General features: G+C 34.7%; 1 protein-coding gene across 3 annotated transcripts in view; it reads left to right on the top strand.

The window, feature by feature from the left end:
• Positions 1-20,077, top strand: part of LOC106070903 (ubiquitin-conjugating enzyme E2 Z-like) — a 32,659-nt gene extending 12,582 nt beyond the window's left edge. For all 3 annotated transcript variants that reach the window (XM_013230897.2, XM_056004144.1, XM_056004145.1), the window contains exons 3-8: positions 6,453-6,525; positions 8,181-8,368; positions 9,193-9,304; positions 10,082-10,194; positions 14,367-14,457; positions 16,037-20,077. In XM_013230897.2, the coding sequence (XP_013086351.2) occupies positions 6,453-6,525; positions 8,181-8,368; positions 9,193-9,304; positions 10,082-10,194; positions 14,367-14,457; positions 16,037-16,198 (739 nt within the window). In that variant the 3' untranslated portion in view covers positions 16,199-20,077. The remainder of the gene's footprint in view (positions 1-6,452; positions 6,526-8,180; positions 8,369-9,192; positions 9,305-10,081; positions 10,195-14,366; positions 14,458-16,036) is intronic.
• Positions 20,078-24,408: the final 4,331 nt, after the last annotated feature.

Below are 24,408 nucleotides of genomic sequence, written 5' to 3'. Positions count from 1 at the left end.
TAGTTGAGATTAGTTCCTAGTTTGTTAACTCTTATTAACTAAATTCTTTTGAGAACTTCTTTCACATGTGGTCATCATCATCATTGGCCTCCTTCAGTCGTAGAACGACTATGGTTCATCTCAGAGCACACTTCCTCATGTGGCTGTGGAGCCCTATTTTGGAGAGACACTCCCGTCCACAGATAGCGCAGGTTAAGGTGGCTTTTGCTTCCGTGGTAGAGGAGCTGACCGTTTTTTGGATTGTACGTTTTTCTTCCTGCGCTGAGACCCATGTACTTTCACTGTCCATAGCTTTCTTGGTCACTGTCTCTCTCCATCTGTTATCTTATCTTATATAATACAGACGTTACTTCAAAAAAGAAGATGATTACGTCCTACGCGTCATGCATTTAGTCATGCATATTAACCAATGACTTAAATTCTGCCAAGTCACTGGTTTTCCTGGCTAGCTCAGGCAACCCATTCCATGCTCTAATAGCACTAGGGAAGAAGGAGTATTTGTACAAATTTGTCCTAGCATATGGGACGAGGATTGTGCCTTTATCTTTGTGTCTTTCAGAGTATTTTATTAAATTTTGTTTTTGTATTTGAAGATTATGGTTCAGTGTTTTATGTATTATTGCTACTTTACTTTTGAGCCTTTTGTCCTGAAGGCTTTCTAAATTTAGTGATTTTACTAAAGGTGTTACTCTAGTCAAATGTGAATATTCGTTTGTTATGAATCGCACTGCTCTATTTTGTGTCTGTTCTAGTTTCTTAATGTTTTCTTGAGTTGAGGGGTCCCAAACAGAGGATGCATATTCTATTATTGGCCTAACCAAGGTTAAATAACATTTTAGTTTTATGTTCTTATTTGATTTATAGAAATTTCTTTTAATAAATCCTAATGCTTTGTTTGATTTTTTTGTAGTTTCATCAATATGTGGATTCCATGACAGTTTTTCATTTATTATAACACCTAGGTATTTTGCGTTTTTAGTCTGTGTTACTGGTTCGCCATGAATAAGATAAGTGGAATTAATTTGTTTTAGTTTTTTTGTTACTCTTAACAACTGACATTTTTCTGGGTGGAAAGACATGCTCCAATTTGATTCCCATTTCTGTAATTCATCTAATTCTCTTTGTAAAATATCTGTGTCTTGTGTTGTTTTTATTGTTCTATATATTATGCAATCATCTGCAAATAATCTGACTTTTGTTCCTGAAGTAATGCAATTTGGTAAATCATTTATGTAAATTAAAAATAGTAGTGGACCCAAGACTGTTCCTTGAGGTACACCTGAGTTTACTGTTATCGGTGTTGATTTAGAGCCATTTATTATTACAGTTTGTTCTCTCCCTATCAGAAAGTCTTTAATCCACTGATGCAGTGGACCATTAATGCCGGAATATTTTAATTTTTTAAGCAAACTATGGTGGTGAACTTTGTCAAAAGCCTTAGAAAAATCTAGTAAGATAGCATCTATTTGTTCACTATTATCTAAACCTTTTGAAAAATCATCAATTAGTCCTATTAGTTGTGTTTCACATGATCTATATTTCCTAAAGCCATGTTGGTATGGTGTGAGGACATTATGTTTGTCTAAGTGGTTTATGATGTTGCTACATATTATGTGTTCTAGGATTTTACATGTGATGCTGGTAAGTGATACTGGTCTGTAGTTTCCTGGGTCAGATTTTTCTCCTTTTTTAAATAGGGGGGTGACATTAGCTTCTTTCCAGTCCTTTGGTACTCTGCCCTGGTTAAGTGAAGCCTGAAAGAGTATTTTGAACACTGGGGCTAGCTCATTACTTAGTTCTTTGAGTAATCTAGCTGGAATACCATCAGGTCCAGAAGCTTTATTTGGTTTGGTGTTGGCTAATAGTTTTTGAATTCCATTTTCTTGTACTACTATATCTTCTATGTTGTCTACTTGGTTCAAATTCAGTAATATGTCTTTGTCTCCTGGGGCTGAGAATGCTGATGCAAAGTATTTGTTTAGAATGTTTGCTTTAGTTTCATTATCATTATGTATTATGTTATGTTCACCTTTTAATGGCGCTACGCCTGTTGTTTCCATTTTCTTAGACTTAATGTATGACCATAGGTTTTTGTTGTTGTCTTTAGATATTACATTGTTTATGTATTCACTCTGCAGCTGTCTGCTTACTTTTTGGGTTAAGTGTTTAATTTTTATATACTTTTTGTAAACTCTTTCTGCATTAGTTTCTTTAAATTTTCTATAGAGGTTTTCCTTCTGTTTACAAAGCTTCTTTAGTCTATTATTAAACCAGCATTTATTTATTTTGTTTGATGTGTATTTAGTTGGTATATGATTTTCTATAATGCTTTTAAGATGGTTTTTAATGAAATTCCAGAGGTCATCGACTGGTTGGTTAATGTCTTTTTCTAATAAGAATGTTTGTTGAAAGTTTAGTGCAGCTTGGTGTAGTTGTGTTAGGTTACATTTATTCCAGAGTAAGATTTTTCTTTTGGGTTTTGTATTGGCTACTGCTTTTATCTGACTGTGTATTTTTATGATCTCATGGTCTGATAGACCAGGGATAATTTCATAATCAACTACTAATCCAGGTCTGTTGGTTAAGAAGAGATCTAATGTGTTGTTTAATCTAGTTGGCTTTTTAATGATTTGATCTAAACTTAGGTTGTGTAAAGTTTCTATGAAAAGCTCATTTATGTCCTTAAGGTTTTGGTGTTTATCTATGGTTAGTGTTTTCCAATTTATATCAGGTAGGTTGAAATCACCCATAATCCAAAAAACTGCATTTTTATTTGTCTCTTTAAGTGTCGTAATCTGATTACATAGTTCCTACATGTATTCTAAACTAGAATTTGGTGGTCTGTAAATGCTGCCTATTATTAGGGATGTTGAGGTGGTATTAATTTTACAAAATGTTGATTCTATATTTTTTGAGTTAGGTAAGGTAATTTCTACTGCTATAAGAGTGTGTGTTTTTTATTGCTAAAAGAACTCCTCCATGATTATCAGCCCTATCTTTTCTAAAAATTTCATAATTACTATTGAAAATTTCTGCATTATAAATTACAGGATGTAGCCAAGTTTCTGTGCCTGCAATTATGTCTGGTTTCTCACATTCTAATAAAATTTCTAAGTCTGCTGTTTTGTTCCTAATGCTTTGAAAATTTATTACTAAGGTTTTAAGGTATTTTGGTGTTACTTCTTTAGTAGGTTTGTTTAGTGAGGCTGTTGTATTAATTTTAGTAGATTTAGGTTTAACAGGAGTGGATCTGGCTAGTTGTTGGTGAGTTTGGTTTGGGATGGTGTTTAGGATGTTGTATGGGTTAGAAGTGTCTGCATCAAAGGAATCAAACAGTCCTGATGTAAACTGAGGTAACCCACACGGTACACAGTGCCATGATGCATCTTTGTTGCCTAAGGCATAATACACAGGTGTATTCATATGGAGACATGATGCATGGTACCATTCATCGCAGGTGTCACAATGAATGGCTTTCTGTTTCATGGTGCATACTTTTTTGCAGATGTTGCATCTATCTTTAGATCTAGGCCCTGGATTTGACTCTACATCTCCTGCTATTAATATTAACAGTGATAGGTATTTATTTCTGCTGTGTCTGATTGAGAACTTCCATTTGTGATGGGTAATCTTCTTTAGTGTTATGGATGTGTATGTTAGGTTATTTTTTAAGTTGCTTTGATCTAAAGTGTGATGATTGATTATGACTGTTGTTTCTTTTTTAAGTTTAGTGTTGACTAAGGTAGATCTGGTTCTGTGTTCAGCTAGTATGTATTTAGTAATTATTAGGATAAATAGCCAGGGCAATTTCATGATGACTGTTGTTGATTTTAGTTTTTAAAGGGGTCTAGTCTAAATCTAGTTTAAGGTTTACAATGCCTAATTTATGTCTAAATCTAAATTGAAAGCTAATTTACAATGACAATTAAATCAAATGAAATGGTTTATTAAATTCAAAATATGGACCTAGACGTCCTAGACTAGATCTAGTTCTAGATCAATATATTTACGTGTATAATTAACTATATAGAATATTACTATTAGTTATTATTAGTAGTATTAGTAGATGATTAGTAGATCTAAAGCCTTAATTAAAGTCTAAGTCTAACACTAAAACTAGACTAGACTGTCACTAGTTTGCGGTTGCGGTCTAGAGCTATGTCTTCCCAATTGTCAGTCTTGATGTTCACTGATTTGAGGTCACGTTTTATTACATCTATGTAACGGAGGTGGGGGCGACCAGTTTTTCTTGTGCCAGTCGCGAGTTGTCCATAGAGAATGACTTTCGGGATGCGCTTGTCCTCCATCCAGCGAACATGTCCAAGCCAGCGCAAACGGCGTTGTCTGAGGGCTGTAAAGATGCTGGGAATGCCTGATCGCGCAAGGATCTCAGTATTGCACACTTTTTCTTTCCATGTGACATTCAAGATCCTACGGAGACATCTCAAATGGAATGAGTTCAGTTTTCTCTCTTGCTTTGCGTAGATGGTCCATGATTCACTGCCATACAGCAGTGTACTCATAACGCATGCCTTTTAGACTTCCATTTTGGTCACCGTAGTTAGCTTGTGGTTTTCCCAAACTCTTGGCCTGAGTCTAGCGAAGGTCGAGGCAGCCTTCCCTATGCGTTTTTTTTATCTCCTCTTCTAGAGACAGGTCATCTTTAATTGTGGATCCCAGATAGCAGAATTCGTTTACGGCGTCCAGCTTGTTATCGTCTATGAGGATGGAGGGTGGTGCTGTAGCAGGTGGTCCCATAACATTTGTTTTCTTCTTGCTAATAGTCAAGCCATATTCTTTACAGGCCTGAGAGAAGCGGGACATTAGTGACTGAAGTTCCTCTTGCGTGTGTGCCACTACCTCTGCGTCATCCGCGAATAGCATATCTCTTACGAGGGTGGCTCTGATTTTATTTTTGGCCCTCAGTCTGTCAATATTTAGGAGTTTGCCATCAAATCTGGAATGGAGATAGATGCCTTCGGTGGATTTGTCAAACGCGTTGTGGATTAGCAGTGAAAATAGTATTCCAAAGAGGACACATCCTTGTAACTCCGTGGTTTATACTGAAACTTTCAGAGCTGGCACCGTTGAATTGCACTGTATCCATCATATTTTGGTGGAAAGATATGATTACATTTAGTAGCTTGGGTGGACAGCCTATTATCTGTAAAATTTTAAAGAGGCCATCTCTGCTAACTAGATCGAAGGCCTTTGTCAGGTCAATAAACGCAATATACAAAGGCATCCTTTGTTCTCTGCACTTTTCCTGGAGTTGGCGGATGGAGAAAATCATGTCAATCGTGGATCTCCCTGAGCGAAAGCCGCATTGTGATTCTGCGAGTTTTTGTAGCCTGGGAAGTATCACTCGAGCAAAGACTTTGCCTACAATACTTAGGAGGGAGATTCCCCTGTAATTGATGCAGTCGCTTCTGTCACCTTTGTTCTTATACAGTGTAATGATTTTAGCATCCCGCAGGTCTTGTGGCACAGCACCTTCTTGCCAACATTTGCAAAGCAGTTCTTGTAGAGGTTGGATTAGAGTAGTTTTGCATTGTTTTAGAAGATCTGGGGGGGGGGATACCATCGCATCCGGGTGCTTTGCGGGCAGCAATGTTGTCTATGGCTTTGTTGAGCTCTGACAAGGTGGGTGTTTCGTCTAGCTCGTGGTCATACACTCAATAATACAACAATTATGAAACCCTATATATACTACTGATATGAGTACATAGAAAACAATGATGATGCACCCATTGATATCATTCAGATTTTATTCTGAAAATTACACTACATGAACAAATTTAAAATATTTATACAGTATAATACTAGTTGATATATGTAAGAAAAAAAATTAGTCTTAAATCAGAGAAGTCATTAACATCTAGTAAGGCCTTTTCAGTAAAAGCCCATAATGAGCCTTTTTGTTTTGCATCTTCCAATAAAACAGCCTGAAAAAAAGAAGTCTGAAACTAAAGTCTCTGTTATATTGAGTTTCAATAGAAATTCTGATAAAGACACTTTCTACTTTTTAGTCCCTCCCTCCTGTCTTCACACATCCCCATCAGGGATAAAATTAATATAACTTTGTCTAACAATATAATATTATTAGCAAAACTTTCTATATGTACACTTATCTTATTTTTGTATTTTCTGAGATAGGCTTGTGGTTGTTGATAGTTTTTAGTTCTAAGCTTCTGATATTTTTGCTGAAAATTTTGAGACCTACCTTTTTACCTGGCTGAGTGGACTGATACTGAGTTTGTGTTTCCACACAAACTATCTTTGAAACCTTGTTATTTATCCATTTCATTTTGCTTTTAAATAGATATCTTCTTTGCCAGCTTTGAGTTCTGTGAGTTGTAATCACATTAATATTTTGTATTTGTATTTATTTATGAATAAAATCTAAATACATAGAAACTTGTATATTTAACTCTTTTACTTTTCTTGTCTAGTGATATTTTGGCCATTTACTCAGAGCCTCCACCAGGATTATGTGTTCTGCCTGATCCTAATAATATTACAAAAGTAAGCTGCAAATGTATTATTATTTTTATTTATTTAAAAAAATCTACCTTAACCTTGTTTTAAATTGCATGTAATTTAAGATACATTTTATTAAAGGTTTTAGAAGGAAGTGTATAACTTACACTTGTTCCACCATGAAACAAAAATCAACACTGAGGTACTTGCTTGCTCAAGTTTCTCTGGTGATGCTGCCTGCTTTGGCTTGGTCATGTATAGAGGATGAATGAATTCCCAAAGTTATCCTCTATGTTCAACTTGCAACTGGCACAAGAAAACTCAGTTGCCCTCACTTTTGATGCCTAGACAAAATCAAACAGGACTTTAGTGAACATCAATGTTGACTTCTGGGAAGACATAGTCCTAGATCGCTATATGTGGAGAGAGATAGTGACAAAGAAAGCTATGGAGAGCACAACAAAACAAAATATTACCTTAGCTGTGGAAGAAATGTGAGCCTTTGCCACCAAACCAAATGCTACCTTCACCTGGGTTGTATGTGGATGTGAATGTATCTCCAGAATAGGAGAATAGGGCTTTATGGTCACATTGACGCATGCGAAAGGTGATCTTTTTTGGCAAGCTTCAGGGAGGACTGCTTAGAGATGTGCCTCTGGAACTGATTAAATCAGGTGTCATTTTGCTCTAATTGGCCGCTGAAAAAGACAGCTGGAGAGCTCTCATGAAAGTCACAAGTCAACATTTGAGATCCAAAGAAAGGCCCTTGCTATAGACTGGCACAGATGAAATGAAAATTTAAATAGAACCTCATCGGACAATGGCTTTGTCTGTATTATGTGTGGCAAAATATGCAGGTGACAATTGGGTTTGCATAGTCAAGTGAAATACTTAATCTTGGTAATTTAAGACAATGCCTTATTAATAGCATTAGCTTAATATAGGAACGTGATCATTTAAAAGTCTGTTATACAGCTTTAAATCATAGTGCCTGGGGAAAGAGAGTGACTTTGAATTAAAAGAATTCTGTTTTCAATGAATATCCTACAAAGTTAGTTCTCTTATTTGAGTATTTCATATTTGATTGTCCTTACAGTTCATCAATATCGTTGGCAGTGTTGACAAGAATGAAGTTTTCTTTATAATAGCTTCTCCATATCTTACAGCAATGCTATTTTCATTTCTATTGTATTTTCTCCTCAAAGAATTTGGACTTGAAGAAGCTGAGGATGCTATTCTATTCTAGTGATAGTGATTATATCACAGTGCATATTGTCTAAGAGAGAGAAGAATGGGAGAGGTGTCTATTGACCAGTTTTAGTTCCTCACTTCGTACAACCATCCAGACAAGGCCATTCAACACCTATACATGATGTAACATACCATATGCTATGCACACAAATAAAATTGCAATACCAGTAGGTGGTAGAAATGAATTGATAGCAGTGTGTTGAAGGATTGACTGCTGGCCTGTGATAGGTGGACGAAAAAGACATAATTATATTTGAATCGTCAGGAACCAGGCATAAATGATTTCAAATAAACCACTTTTTTTTCTATAAGGACTAAAGAGAACGAAAAATTAAACTATTGTATTTAAGTGATTTATATCAGTTTGAATTATCTGGAGTCTACTGTATTTATAAATGTATTTTCAATTTATTACATTTTATTTAAATTAATTTTGTTTCTGTTTTTAGATTCATGCTCTACTAACAGGACCATTTGACACACCATATGAGGGAGGTTTTTTTTACTTCCTCATTCGTTTTCCTTCAGAATATCCCATCAGTCCACCAAGAGTACGTCTTATGACTACAGGCAATGGAACTGTCAGATTTAACCCTAATCTTTACAAGAATGGAAAAGTCTGTCTCAGTATTCTTGGGTTAGTTATTAAAAAAAAAATTCTTGGACTTTTTTTTCATTTCATAAATATTTTAAACTTATTTTTCAAAGCTTTTATCAACTCACTCTGTCTGTCTGGTACAAATTTTGAACATGTTATTTCTACCACAACCATTCTTAGATCAAGTTGAAAGTTAACACAATTATTTATGTACCTAACAAAACATGAATCGTTAAAAGATTAACCAATTAGTCAATTAATTATTGGTAATAAATATTATATTATTATAAAGGGAAATAAATTCTACATTATTGAATTGTTAATGTGGAGTTCTTACTGTCGGGGGAAGTTTGGCGAGAGTGAATGTTAGTTTGATATTTTGGTATGATAGTTATATCCCCTTGTATATGTATTCCCAGGTTGTGAATGTGAACAGTCTTGTACGTGTTGTGAACTGAATGGTTAAGTCTTCGATGAATGTAAGAGAGAGTGTGTTAAGTTACTAAGGTTTATTTCCCGGTCCAGGAAGGTTGGATGTTTACTTCCTGGACTGGTATTTGTGTTATTTCTTGAGAGTGATATAATTGTGTGCTTGATTTGATATTAAAGAGTTTTTGGTATTCATTGAGACTGGAGTTAGAGTTGAAGTATATTAAGTATTGATTGTTCTTATTTGTGTAGCAAGTATTCGTGTAGCAAGTATTAATGAATTGTAATTGAATATTCATACCCCTAAGGAGCCGAGTCAAGTCAAAGCATATAAAAGAACCCCTGACACTTACCATTAGATAAAGGTTTGTTGTTTTTTTTATATATATTTTGCTTGTTGATTTTGGGAATAAAATTAAGTCTTTTGATTGCAGAACATGGGCAGGCCCTTCATGGAGTCCAGCTCAAACTTTGTCTACTGTCCTGATTTCTATTCAGTCCTTGATGAATGAAAAACCCTATCACAATGAGCCTGGATTTAAGCATGTAGGTTTTTTTTTATCATTTCACATTTGAAAATTGAAAAACAAAAAACGTTGGGGTATTAAAATTGTGTTATCATTACCTATTCCTGTTTGTATCTTTATAAAACGATAAACATAAGACAAAATAACAACATAAATAACCACTCACTTAAAAACACTATTTATTTTCACTCAGCATCAAATACAAATCATAGATACCTAGATCTGGATCAAAGTCAGTGTGTGTGTGTTATACTTTGACTCTTGTGAAGTTAAATAAAGCTGGAAATGAGAGACCAAAGAAGTGTGTATGATAATGTGGAAGATGATCAGTCAAATCTAATGTGAGACTGAGAGGCAAAAACAACTTGACTTACTTTCAAGGAGGCTTGACTTAAAAACCTGAGTCAACCTGTTATGTTTGCTGTGAAAGGAAGCACGGAAACCTCTTATATACCCCCTTCCCCCATAGGTTTACAAAATTTTAAAAAAATTAAATATAAAAGTTTTAATTTGGATACACAATTGAGGCCAAAAGCTGAGGACAGACTTGGACTGCGAAAAGAGAATCCAAACTGACCACCAGCAGACAATGGTTGTATGTGCGCTGAATGTAGCAAAATATAGATCACAGCTAGTACTGCGTAGCAACATGAAATGCTGCACTCCTCCTTAATCTTCGGACTTGAAGACAATCTTAATTATTGGAAAAAAAGGGTTCTTTTAGACAAATATTGGCATTTAAAAATTTTTGTTTACTAGCACCTTGCCTTTTCAAATAAGACATTTTCTTCTATAGGAACGAACATCTGGTGATTGTAAACACTACAATGCTATTATTCAGCATGAAACTATACGAGTAGCAGTGTGTGATATGATAGAAGGAAACATCAAGATTCCAGATACCTTAAGGTCTGTTGATTTCTAAATTAAAGTTTACTTTTGAGCATTAGCTTTCTTGAGTATCTGTTCTTTTTCACTTTTCATACTTACTTACTTATGCTAATATTTAACTTTTTTTAATATATATAAAGTAAAGTTTCCCTTTCAGACCTTACGATCTATGGTGCAGATGATGTTAAGGTCATCTGTTTCTATGGCCAACGGTTAATGAGCAGGTTGTCATGTAGCCAGCACAATGACCAACTGCCTTTACTTTCCCTAACTAAAAGTCAAGTACCGGTACCCATTAGAGCTGGGTGGACTCAGGGATGCCCTAAAAATCCTGAAATTCAAAATCCCAGTCTTCACCAAGATTCGAATCCATGACCTCAGGTTCAGAAGCCAAGCGCTTAACCACTCAGCCACCACGCCCCCTTTTTTTAATATACCTGTTGTGATTGTGTTTTTGGTGTGAATGTGTCTGTGACAACTTGTGTATTTGTTTCACCTCCCAAGCAACACCCTGTATGTAATTCTCTCTTGGTTAAATGGGTTAGAGCTAGTTTTGTTCTCCTTTTTAAGGCATTGTTATTTTTTCTGTCTTCATTTGAGTGTGCAAGTGTCTGGCTTAGCTGTACATTGTTTCTAGTATATAGCAATGACTTACTTGGCCTATTTGCTGATGAGTTGTAGGAGTCATTGGCTTCTTCCAGCAAGGGTTGACTCTGATATATTGCTTTGCAAAGTTGTGGCAAAGCTGGAATGGGACAAAGAGTAACTTGGTGTAATTCTTGATCAGAAACTGACTATGTGCTGCCCAATCCAGCATGTTAGAGAAACAGCATCAGAGACTGGCAATAGTCTAGTAACTAGCTGGAACAAAGTGGAGTGTGAGAGCAGATGTGATGAAAGTGGTTTACATGGGCGCAGTGCACTCTAGATTGGATTGGTATTATTGTTCCGGTCTAAGCATCACAAACACCTCTAGTATGCTTAGACGCTGTTCAGAATCAAGCCATAAGGGAAGTGTGGTCGAGAGGCTAAGTGCGCTTGAACTTGTCTTGTCTTGGCTACCTAGAAGGGGGCTCGAGGTTTGACACCCGACTCTGGCAGAGTTGTGTTTACTGAGCGCCTAAAGGCAGCATGGAAAACCAACTCCTAGATACCCCCTCCCCCCCACTGGTCCACAAATGAGATTGGACCAAAGCGCTCTGAGCATGCTATAAGCATGAAAGTAGCGCTATATAAAAGCTATAATAATAATAATAAGATTGTTATGTGGTACATTTCCTCTTCTTCTTCTTCTAGCCAGCTTTATTGCTGCTGAGCTGTGAGCTCTTTTGCAGACTGTGCCATGGAAAAAAAAGAATGCTGTTTTCTTCAGTTGTTCAGCACTGCCGTACAGGGTGTTGGTTATGTTGGGCTGTAGTGGAAGTAGGGTCTGCCTAAGGTGGATTAGGGAGGGGCATTCAAAGAGGAGAGGTACATTTCATACAACTCCTATTTCCGCCTAGAAATCATTGACTATCTATGCTCAGAGAGAGAGCTGTTATATTAGCACTTGCAAGGTACAGACAACTTGAGGAGAGCTGCCTCCTCAGTTGGATGGTAGACGACTGGAGGATAGGGGGCATCTAAAAATTGACCGTTTCATGCATGGGGGGGCTGGTTTGTGAGTTGCAGCTACAGGTGGAGCAGACCACTCTATTCTTTGCCCGTTCTCTCAGCATTCCAACTATCCACAAAAACTAATTTACAAAAACTTACTTGGCCACAGGGTAGACAGAAAAATCTTTAAAAATCATTGCTACTTGTGTTTGGCTTGGATTGCTAGGCCTCTGGTGTAGGTTTTTTTGTTGTTGTTGTTGTTACCTAAGTATTAGGTAAGTGAAGTTTTTTGGTACTTCATCTTTATTTCGTTTCTACAAATCAGTTCATTACTATAGTCATGTTGAGTGGTGATCACAAGGAAGTCATATTTTTCTTGTTTAGGGACTCAGGCTTGGGACTTAATCTGCATGTAGTTTGTTGGCTTTGTATGTGCCATACTTTGTCATTGTACATGGGCCACATTTGGTTGTGGGCAGTGTGAACCCTGATTGTATAGCTGGCATTGTGACTAAGGTGTGCCCTTATGTTAAGCCAGTAGTCTATTTGTAAATAATGCATGTTCACTGAAATTATACTTAATATGTAATATTGACTTTTTTCCACTCTAATTGCTACGTTTGAACTATCATTCATATTATATCCTATGCCATTAACTTTTTTTATGTTACCGCTTGTTTTTAAATACTATATTTGGTATTATTTGATTACTGGGGCAAAGATGGATAATCTCAACTTTCAAGGCTCTCGAAGGCAGGAATCATGGCCCAGAAGTCTAGAAAAGTTCCTGGCATGTGCAGAGTGACAGTGTGCTGTTCATAGCATGGATGTTTTAATACAGCAGTTTGTTTGGTAGCAAGTGAGCTGATCTTTTAATTTGCCTTCCAGCACCTGCACTTGTTTAGCTGTTCCCCTAAGAAAATGTTTGAGCTATAGTCTGTGAGAAGGAACAGACTCTTGGGTTAGATAGCTGATGTTTGAGCTATAGTCTGTGAGAAGGAACAGACTCTTGGGTTAGATAGCTGATGTTTGAGCTATAGTCTGTGAGAAGGAACAGACTCTTGGGTTAGGTAGCTGGTGAATGTCAGTATGAAGACATATGAAGACACAAGACTGAAAAAATGTCTTTTGGCAGCTCTAACAAGAGGAACGGGCCATCCAAGCCCATTTAACAGTCAGGTAGGCATCTATTTGGGCATTTGCAACACACGATGCCACCACCACAGAGGACACCTAACAGTATGTCACAGAATGTTGTGTCTTGCATGATAGAAGACAAGGATGTGAAAAAAAGTTCAGGTTCAGATTCTTCCTGTACAGGGACAGGAAGAACTTAATAAATTTAGCCTGATTTCTTTCACATGCTTTAAGGGAATAGTTTTAGCATGTCACTCATCACTGAGGTAACACAAGTTAAGAAACATGTGTTTTTTTGTGTGTAACTAGTTTCTAGTCAATTCATATTAAGCAATGTTGTATTGTAATGTTGCTAACAAACAGAAATGTATTTTCAATGTAAAAAAATATAATATTATTGTAGATTTAAATACAAAATATAAAGACAATCAACTGACTATAGCTTTTGAAATACTTCCTCATGAAAAAGCAATATTTTCACAGAAGTTATTTGGATCTAAAAATAAATATGCCTAACCATTGGGAGAACATTAAAATAAGATCTCTTAGCCAATCTTGAAGACATAAGAAGTGGATCAAAATGTGGGTTTAGACTTTTAAAATGGAATTGTTTTAAAAAGTAAATTTGGGAATGTAGATCCTTTTAAGCAGTTATTATGCACCCACAAAGTATGCACCATCCACAACAGCTTAAACATAATGTCTACCACCCAGCATTAAGGACATTTGAAGGGAAGTCTTGGTTCTGCTCTGATAAGCAGAGGAACAAGAGGGAATAGTTGCCAATGGACAGGCCGGTAGAGAGGGACTATAGTAGACCCAGAAGCACTGTGTGGTATTGCCAGAGAGGTATGCAGTGTTCCTGGAGATGTTCCTGGTGTTGATAGCAACCATTCCTGGGACAGTGACAACAAATATGTGTCCCATGAAACAAACTCTGTGGCCAAAACCTCAAGACTACAAGACTATTTTGTCATCACATTCATACTCAATAGAAGTAAACATTTGCTTCTTCTCTGATCCTCTTTCTTTCATTTGCTTGCCATAGATTTATCACAGTAGCTATTCCAAAACATGGCAAGGAAGAAGTAGGTAAAATCACAATTATTTAGTGAAAAATTGAATGATGAAAGAATGAATCAGTCAGGACTTGGCTGTATCAATGGAATCATCATGACATTGTGAGCTGATGTATTACTGTATGCAACTTGTGGTTTTCAATTGATTTAGTCAGAAGCCATGACCTTATTGAAGGATTTTATAGATTACAAAAATAAAAACATGTTTTTATTTTGTTTTTATTTTTAGTGAAAATAGATTTACAAAATTAAGTTGCCTATTTTTTTAATTTATGAATGTTTATATAATGTCTTTATCTTGAAACTTTGGGACTGGGTTATTGATTTGATAAGGGACAAAAGAGAAATTATTAAATGTTTAATATGTTTCTTTAACAGAGCTGTTATGGAAAGTTCGTTCCCTGACTATTATAAATATTATGTTCAAGTTTGTGAATCGCATCTTCATCTAGATGGCATGGATATGAATGTAAGTACATAGATATAGTTTGGTGTTAATAGAGTAGAATACATGAAATAATTTAACACAACAGCAAAATATATAGCTTGCATTTTTAAATGTCTGTAATTTTTAAGATCAAATAGAATCAAATATAATTTTAAAAGAATGGACTTCAACTTGTATGCTTATTTAGTCCCTCCAATCACACAATAAATACATAACATTGGTTGCCATTTTTTTTTAGCTTGAAAGAATTTGGAGCATGTTAACATACTTGTATGAAAATAGAGTTTATACTTATCAATTGTTAGTTTCAAACTTAAAAGCTTTCTCTCTACAAAGTATAAAGTGGACTAATTCTACTTATCAGTCAAGTACAATTAGTTGATTAACTAACTGGTTGATTTTTTTTATTGATTATGGTTTTGTCGGCTAAAAGAAATAATCATGCAAAAGTTCAGCTAGATCCGAGACTGGGTGTGGGAGAAATATTATGAACAATCATCTGAAGGGACAAAACCCACATATTTAGCCATATCTGTTAAAGGGTTAATTTCACTTGTTGGTATGAAACAAAATAATTAATTACCAGTAATTAATTGACTAATTGGTTAATTTTTTTTTAATTGATTCACCTTTTGCTTAGGTACAATAAATAATTGTGTAAAGTTTCAACTTGATCAGAGAATAGGTGTGGGAGAAAGACAGAGAGAGTGAGTTGATACAATCTTTTTAAATAAATAAAAGGACAGAAACATCCATAAATAAAAATTTTAAACACTTTTAATTAATAAATCCAACAAGAATAATTAAATTCTTAAATTGCAATATTGAATTCACATAAAATATATCGTTAAGCCAAACTATATAAACTAACTGTACCCTCTGAACTAGTCTACTAAGTTCACATCTCCAATAAATACTAACACATGAGCCTAGATATTTCTCAAGTACACATTCTTTCTACTTAAAGTTTATACTAGTCATTTCTAGAGCTGCAATATTAAATGATTTAATGCACACCCATTGTTCCTTCTTGGTACTAGTGAATGATATCAGGCTAGTTGCAATTTTATTGTTAATAAGGTTCAAGGGTAGGTCATCCACTCTTTGCCCATGACAATAATCCACTCACAATTTATTGACCAATTGATCAATAAATCAACTTTTCAAACAATTATTGTGTTTAAGTGACTTTGTTTGACAGTTTTTGTGTTGAAAAAAACATACGTGCCGTGGGTTGCATCCATTATGGCAATTAACTAACAATGAGTTTTTATTTTATTTAACAGGAAAGAGTAGATTAACATAGCATTTATGAGATATTCTTTCTGAATTATTTTTGGTTAGTAACTATGGGAATAAAAAGAATAGCTTATTGTTAGTGTTGATGTGGTGAATTCTATCTATATATTATATCTATTTCTAACATTCAATGTCTGTGATTTTTTGAAATTATCTTAAATACCATCTCATTACTTCTTTTTCTTTTTATATCTCTTTAACTGTGTTTATTTGAACTGGCTCCATCCAAGCTATTTAAAGAAAAACAAATGTATGGAAACAAAATAATGTTTTTTCTAAAACTTTTCTTTGAAATTTTCAGGATCCTTTTGGTGATAGCAGACCAAAGTTTGACTTCAAGTCATGTCTTAAACGACTCAATTCCATCAAAGCTAAATTAGACAATAATACAAGGGAATCAGAAAATGATGATGAAGATGAGGATAAATTAAGTGATACTGAAGTTGATATTAATGATAGTTGACGCCAGAATACAATGAAATGTCAAATGAATGAGAATGTTTCAGCAACTTTATGTAGATCATGCCATTGTATTATTTCATAGTGTGTTCTTTATTACAAGTACATAAATGTCATGTAAATAGTTATTAGTAAATCTATTTATATCAACAGAACAATTTATATCTTACTTTTAAAGGGATGTGATTTGTTGATTTGTTACTTCTTTTTGAACATCCAGTAAGAACATTATTATTTATTTTTTTATAACAGAATTAGGTCTTTTTGCTAACAAAAAAAATAGATTTTTAGTACTGCCACTACAGCTTCTTTCTTGCAAGTACTTTGACAAACTTTTGTTATTGAAATGTGAGTATGCTTAAGTTAGAAAGATAACAAACAGCATTTAGGACAGCCATCAGCAGCATAATTTTTTATGAAAAATAAATCAGTCACTTATTACAGGCTTCAACGTCTTTAGTATCTGCAATTTGTTCAGATCCTGCAGTCCATCTTGTTTACTTAGCTTTATAAACAATTTTATTTCTAAACGTTTTAATATTTGAGCTTTTTTTTAATATAACACTGACTTACATGACTAACTTACTGTTATAGCACACTTTGTGAGGTAGGTTTTAAGAGTGGGTGAGTTAATGTTGTTACACTTCAGAATGATGATCAGTGGTATATTATTCACATCTCTGGCGGATCCAGAAGTGCGGGATCCCCCCTTCCCAAAGGGGGCAGGAGGCAAATTTTTGTAGAGAAATCACACAATTTGTAAATAAATTCTTTATTTATGTTTATATAATATATTAATTATTCATATTTTAATCTATTTTTAGATTATTTTTCCCCCCCTCTAGTATGTTGGCTGATTTGGTGGGATGGGGGTAGGTGATTCACTTGGGTAGAAATCACAGTTTTTTAACAGAATTAGTTAAATATCTATATGATAAAACCTACTTATTGATATTTTAACCAAACTTTATATTATGTTGTTCCATTTCTGATATGTTGGCCAATTCTGTAGGGTGGGGGTCGACCACATCTACTGCCCTCCCTTCTCCCAAACTCTTTAAGTGAGGAGGGGGCTGTTCAATTTGTATGTAGAAATCATAGTTTGTGAACAAAATTATTTGAATATCTATATAACTTTTATACTATGTCGCTCCCCTTTTGTATCTTGGCGGACTTGGTGTGGTTGGGTGTGTGTGTGTGTGTGTGGGGGGGGGGGTATCTACTGCCCTCCCCATTCCAACAGTTCAATTTTTAAGCAGAAATCATCTTTATAATATAATTTACTTATTAATACAAACCCATTTGTATATTATGTTGCACCACACTCTCAAATTAAATCAATAGTAAATATAAAATGAAAGAGGGTGGTACTAGGTGAGAGAGGCTATAGATGCAATCACCTTCCCTCGCCCCGGACAGACTAATACGTTTCCTTTTGTATTTTTGTGAAGAAATTACACATTTTTAAATTCCTAGTCTAGTTTTCCCAACCTTTACTCAATCTGAGATTTTTCTTTTGTATCAATAACTTTAGAACTATAACTCACAATTTATACTTTTAAAAATTAGAGTAGAATCCAATTGGTCTACTTAATTTCTCCTCCCTCTTCCAAAACTTTTTGTTCAGAGCTTTGAATGATAGTTCAGTAACAAAACAAAGTTACAAACAGGTGTATTGAACAATGTTAATCACTTATAAATTAAAGTTTTATTTTTTATATATTATTTTTCGAAGACATTTTTTTTCGGTGACCCTCAAAGCCTTAATCTAAATCTGTGGGATATCTGTTCCTTTTAAGGAATAAATCGGTTGTATTTGCAAAGTAGTTGGGTCCTATTTATTCTTATTAGAATATTTTTCAAGTAAAATTATTATTCAAAAGGTTCTTAAAAAAAAATTAGACATTTTGCCCTTGTCAAAATTGTTGAATAGACAAAGAGTGTTTCACCATTGTTCTGTTGGCATCTTGTTCTGACCAAAACAGGCCTACTACAAGAGTTATCGCTTAACAAGGAGATGATAAATAAGCCTTATGAAGATATACTTACGCTACTTGTGCCTTGATTGTTGGTCACATTTAGTATCGACCCATGCCCCCATATTACTTTATTTTACTTAATTTGACCTGCTTTTTTTTTTTTTTGGTAGGATCAATAATGAACTATAGATGCCAGGAGAATGCTTTTCTGCAGTGAACAATGCAAGCAAATGCTTGGGAGCTTACAGTACTCCCCCAGACCCCATAGTTAAGGGGAAGGCCACTGTTTTTGTTGTTGTTTTTTTTGGCCAAAGTTTGAGAAACACTGCTCTAATTGTAATATAGAACACTTTTTGTTATTCTCTGATATATATACAGTGCTTTTTTTGTGACCATACACACCAGTACGGCATATCGGCACATTTTCAATGTGGAGAAAAAATTATTACTTTTCTTGTATTTCAATGTTTATTATTAATTTATTAGTAGTTAAAAGTTTAAAAGTTGGGCAATCTATCACTGAGTACCGGCACCTATTTTTTTTTTTTACAAAAAAAGCACTGGATTTTTATATATATACATATATTTATGATGTGTTAGGGTTTACTAGGCCTTAGGGTTAGGGTATGGAAAAAAAAAAGCCCCCCCCCCCTTCCAAAAAAATATTTCTGGATCAGCTAGTTATTATCAGACAGTGTACAGTCAGTTTATTGTTTATCATTCTTTGATTTCAGACTCTTATGATCATATCTGTAGAAATGAGTTTAGAAATGTCATAATTATCATTGACAAAACATAAAGAAGCACATTGGATCATATTGAGATGGGCTGCTGAGTGGAATAAATTGATTGGCTATCAAATCCAGGTCCTTTTGTTAGAATTCTAATGAAGACTAGGAATTTTTACCTTGAGCTGAGGACCAAAGACAACACAATTACCTAGGATGGCTGCCTGGTCGTGCGTTGGACTGTCGTTCAGATTTATCGATTTTCCAGGGTTCAAACCCTGCCCGCTCCCATCCCCCGTTGTCCTGCGGGAGGTTTAGACTAGGAAGTAATTATCTTCAATATCCGAAACATGGAAAACAAACAAACCTTCTCCCCCAAAAATTGGGCAAACTATATGAGTATTGAGATACTTACATGTATAATAATTTTCAATGCCATTCTTAATTGAAAGGAACAATTCTAAAATGTAAATGAGACTTTCCAGAACTTGTTTTAGAACATTAGTCACTGCTTGAAACAGCTTAGATTTCATTGACATGGCTAAACTAATAGCTCACCCATCAGATCTTAGACATAGGTTATGTCGTGTATACTTCAATTACTGGTACTAAACCTTTTTTTAAGCTAGTCTTGACAGCTTGGCTTTGACTAAAATAATATTTTTTACAAAACTTCTCAATTAATCTTCACAATTTCCTAAAGTTGTGAAACTCATTTTTCAATTCAACGATTATTGTTAACAACAAGCATTGGCTCTATGAATACAGAAAACAGCTGTTCTTTCCTTGTCTTGGACTGTGGTCTTGTTATAGCTAATTGTAAAGAATGAAACTTCAAAAATTTAGTTTATTTTATACAAATAGTGTACATTGATTTATAATTTCATTTTTTAATGAATTTCAATCTAGATCTTTATGTCCTAGGCATAAATTTTGATTAAAGACAACCTATTACTTATGTATTTGGAAAATAGTTATTAAATGAATTTATTGTTCTTTCCGATTGAACAAGAAATATGTCGAGTATTTTACTAGGATATTTATTTTGTATTTGTAACATTTGTTTTTTAGTCTTTGCTACTTTTTTTGATCAGCTGATCTGGAGTGTCTCCAAGTTAAGTGGTGTTACTCTTAATAAATATGAATAATCATTTATAATAAACCTGTTTTGTTCTAGCCTTTTTTTTTCTTTTAATTATATATCATATATATATATATATTCATTCTGTGGTAAAGGACTACAAACTAGGACTAATGGACTAATCTACCTGAAAGCTTTTTTTTTTAATAACTTTAGGAAAGATGCTTTAAAATTATGATTGCTTGAGTATATTGTCATCAGCTCAACATGAAATTAAAATCTCAATGTCCTCTCATAGACATTTCCACCAAGTTATATGACAACTTTGTTTTTTTCCCACTAGAATCTCCTGCATGATTAATCGTTTTCACTCTGTCAGCCCTTACCCTTTTCCAACAAAAACATGAAACAGAATTGTCGAATATGACGACAAAGTCTATGTAATTGCGCATGTTAGAAAATTTTTATTGTCTGGTTTGAATTTGTCATAATTATTTAAATTTAAAGAAAGACTTTGTTCTTTAAAAAAAGTAGAATTCATGAGAAACTGATCTTGATCCCATTCCAACTTCCTTGCTCCTTGAATGTTTAGACTAAAGTATACCTACAATTACTAAAATTATGAATTATTCACTGACTTCAGGCATTGTACCACAGCAATTTAAGCATGCACTTGTCAGGCCCTTATTAAAGAAATCCAGTCTTGACCCGGAATGCCTTAAAAACTATCGCCGGGTAAAGTAGCAATTATACATAAAACACTAAACCATAATTTTCAGATACAAAAACAAAAACTGATAAAATACTCAGAAAGACACATATGCTAGGACAAATGTGTACAAATGCTCATTCTTCCCTAGTGCTATTAGAGGGGTTGCCTGAGCCAGCCAGGAAAACCAATGTTTATTATGTTTGTTTGATTTGAAGATCTTGATGAGATAAGCTTGTGACATAAGCAGGTTCGGAGGTGCAATAATTATATTTCAAACACTATCATGATCAATGAAGTAACAAAGTGTTGATATGTTTTTCTAGAGTTTTAATTATTTTGAACTTGAAACAATAAAAGTATGTACAAAGATACATAAGCAGATACAGGATTCAGTGAAAATGATCAATAAAATGAGAAACTATTTACTTTAAAACTAGCGACTTCTAAGTCAAACTTTCTAGCTCTCTCCCTACTGGTCCCTAGTCCCAAGCTGCTACTACTCTTTTTATATCTTTCTTTAGAATAAAGAACCTTGACATTTCAATACCCATCTGTTACGACACAAGACTCTTCAAAATAATAATACACTCTCAGGTTTATTCTAGCAATACTTTAATATTATAACAATTTATGTAAACATCAGCATTTCATCTCTCTTCCTGTCACTTTCTCCCGGCTTCCTCTTTCTTTACATTCCTTCCATTCATTACACCAATTCGCACCTTCATTCATGCACACCATGCTGCGCTACGACCGTAACACCCCCCTTGTTTGCCAAGTTCGATGTACATCGAACGTCCTTTAAATATCAAATAAAATTATAAACCACTGTTCATTCTTCATTAATTCTCATTCGGTTAAACCAGATAAAAACCAACAACAAAAAAATCCAACAGTAAAATTATATATCACCATTCACTACATTATTATTTTAGGTTCAAAATTACTTAATCCATCCCAATGTATAATGTCCAGACTTCCCCAACGAACCAATCAGAGTAACTCTCATAATTCACAATTATAAACTATAATTAACTATGTAAATGTAACAATATATTTTAAATGTTTAACAATGTTTTCATCAAATTCTCCATATAACATCATATATTAATTGATATCTCGACACCTCACGCATGTAACAAAGCTTCGTCAATCCATACAGTCTTCGATTACACTAACTTACACCAATATACATATACGTGTACATTTACAAAATATTCCAATCAGTTATACATGTCTATTCATTACACTGCTATTCATTATGTTCTCATCAACAGTATTTTACTGAAACAAAATGGACGTGGCATAGCTCCTTTCCTTACTTCCATTTCTTTTCCTCCTTAGGTACACCGTGATAATGTGTCAGCTATCACATTGTCTTTCCCTGGTATTGTCCTGACCTCAAAGTTATAACCCATAAGTTGTAATGCCCACCTGGCTATTCTGTTGTTCCCTAGTTTATTTGTATTAATGAAGGCCAAGGGAGCGTGATCCGTCCATAGTTCAAATTTAGCTCCCATTAGATAGAACCCTAATTTTGTTATACACCATACAATGGCTAGTCCCTACTTTTCAATGGTAGCATATTTCAACTCAGCTGCTGTCAGTTTTCTACTCACATATAAAACAGGATGTGGGACACCATTCCATTTTTGCATTAGACAGCCTCCTATTGCAATGGCTGATGCATCTGTTGCCAAAATAAATTCCTTAGTATTGTCAGGTAATTTCAAAATCGGTGCTCCAGAAAAGAAAGTTTTAATTATGTCCAGTGCTTCTTGACATTCTTCCGTCCACACTATATTGTTAGGTTTTCCTTTCTTTGTCAGATTTGTTAGTGGTTCAATTATTTCTGAAAAATTTGAGATAAATTTCCTATAAAAGTTGCTTAAACCCAAAATGGTTTAGCTTCTTGTTTTAGAGATACTTGCAAGTATCCTCTAGACAGATCCAACGTGCTAAAAATCTTTGCATTTTTTAGCTTAGTAAACATTTCTTCTGCTTGTTGCATTGGAAATGGATAAAATTCTGTGACTTTATTCAACTGTCGATAATCCACAATCTTAAGTTGCCACACTTTTTTTTAACAAGCACAACTGGTGCAGCACATGTTGAACTAGATGGTTCTATCACTCCCAGTGTTAGTAGCTCATCAATTTCCTTCTGTAATGCTTCTCTATGGTGTAATGGAATCGTATATTGTGGCAGTTTATTCGGTACTTTGCCAGTTAACTTGATATCATGTTCTATAATACTTGTTTTACCGGGTAAATCCGTAAAAATATTCTTATAATCCTCAATTAGTGCCTTGATTTCTTTAGCTCTATCAAGAGAAACTCCATTCACCATGACATCTTTCCACGTTTGCCTACTTTCTGTTGCCACTGTCTCTATTGGTCTAAACCTTTCCTCTGTCTCCATTTCTTCCGTCACACAGGCACCCATTGTCATTGACTCATCTTTACTCATTTCTTCACTTCTTTGTCTTGGTCTGAACTCTTTTAACAAATCTACATGAAATATTTTGCGCTTCGAATCAATGTCTATTTCATAATCCACATCGCTAATTTTCCTTGTTATTTTGTATGGCCCCAGCCATTTTGTGAACACTAAATTATTCTTATCCTTGAGTAAGACCAAAACATCTTGTCCTACCTCTAATTCCGTCATTTTTCTATTTTCATTCACACTGGAACGTGTTAATCCATTTTTCTCTAGTACATGTCTACCCGCTTGTTCGCATGCCTTTATAACCTGATTTCTAGTTTCTGTCACAATATCATAACTGTCATTAGTTCCTACTTGTTCATGAGGGATAATCAAATCTTTCATTATTGTCATTGGACCTCGCGGATTTCCTCCATAAATCATTTGAAATGGTGAAAATCCTGTTGTTTCATTACGACTTTCTCTGTATGCAAATAGTATTGAAGGAATTGCCATATCCCACTCTTTGGGTTTATCATCCACTACTTTAGATAATGCTTTCTTTAGCATACCATTAAAGCGTTCGCAAATATCATTGCTCTGTGGATGGAAAGGGGCTGTAAACCTTTGCTGAATCCCAAACATGTTCAAGAATGTTGTAGTCAGCTGACAGTTGAATTGAGTGCCCCTATCTGATAATATTTCTTTGGGAAATCCAAATCTTGTAAATAACGTTTATAATGCTTGTACTATGTCTCTGGCTTCAATTCTTTTGAGTGGAATAGCCTCTGGCCATCTTGAGCACAGGTCTATCACAGTTAGGATATAAGGGTGACCCGTATTCGAAACTACTGGCATTAGACCAATCAAATCAATCGCTATTTTACTAAATGGTCTATCTGGTATTTCCACCCTTTGTAATGGTGCTTTAACTTTTCTTGGCCCTTTTATTTGGCATAATTTGCACGAAGTCACATAGTTTGTGATATCCTTACTAATAGATGGCCAATAGAAATCCTTACATATTCTTGTTTCGTTTTATGTATTCCCATATGTCCTGCGTGCGCTACATCGTGCCCATTTTCCAAAACAAGCTGCCTGAATTCTCTAGGTACCACAAGCTGGATTATTTTTACCCCATGCCATTCACTCTCTCTAACAAGAGCTCCTCTTGTTGACATTGTGTTTATGTGTATGTGTTTGTTATTAGTATGCAGAGTTATTCCCCTTGGTAAGAAAGTTCATATCAAAGTGTTGTGTGTAACCTCGTACTATGAGGGTGTGTAA

The sequence above is a fragment of the Biomphalaria glabrata genome, chromosome 11, assembly GCF_947242115.1.
Source record: "Biomphalaria glabrata chromosome 11, xgBioGlab47.1, whole genome shotgun sequence".
In the NCBI taxonomy this organism is placed as follows: domain Eukaryota; kingdom Metazoa; phylum Mollusca; class Gastropoda; family Planorbidae; genus Biomphalaria; species Biomphalaria glabrata.
Note: the sequence above shows the minus strand (reverse complement) of the source record. Positions and strands in the feature narration are given on the sequence as shown.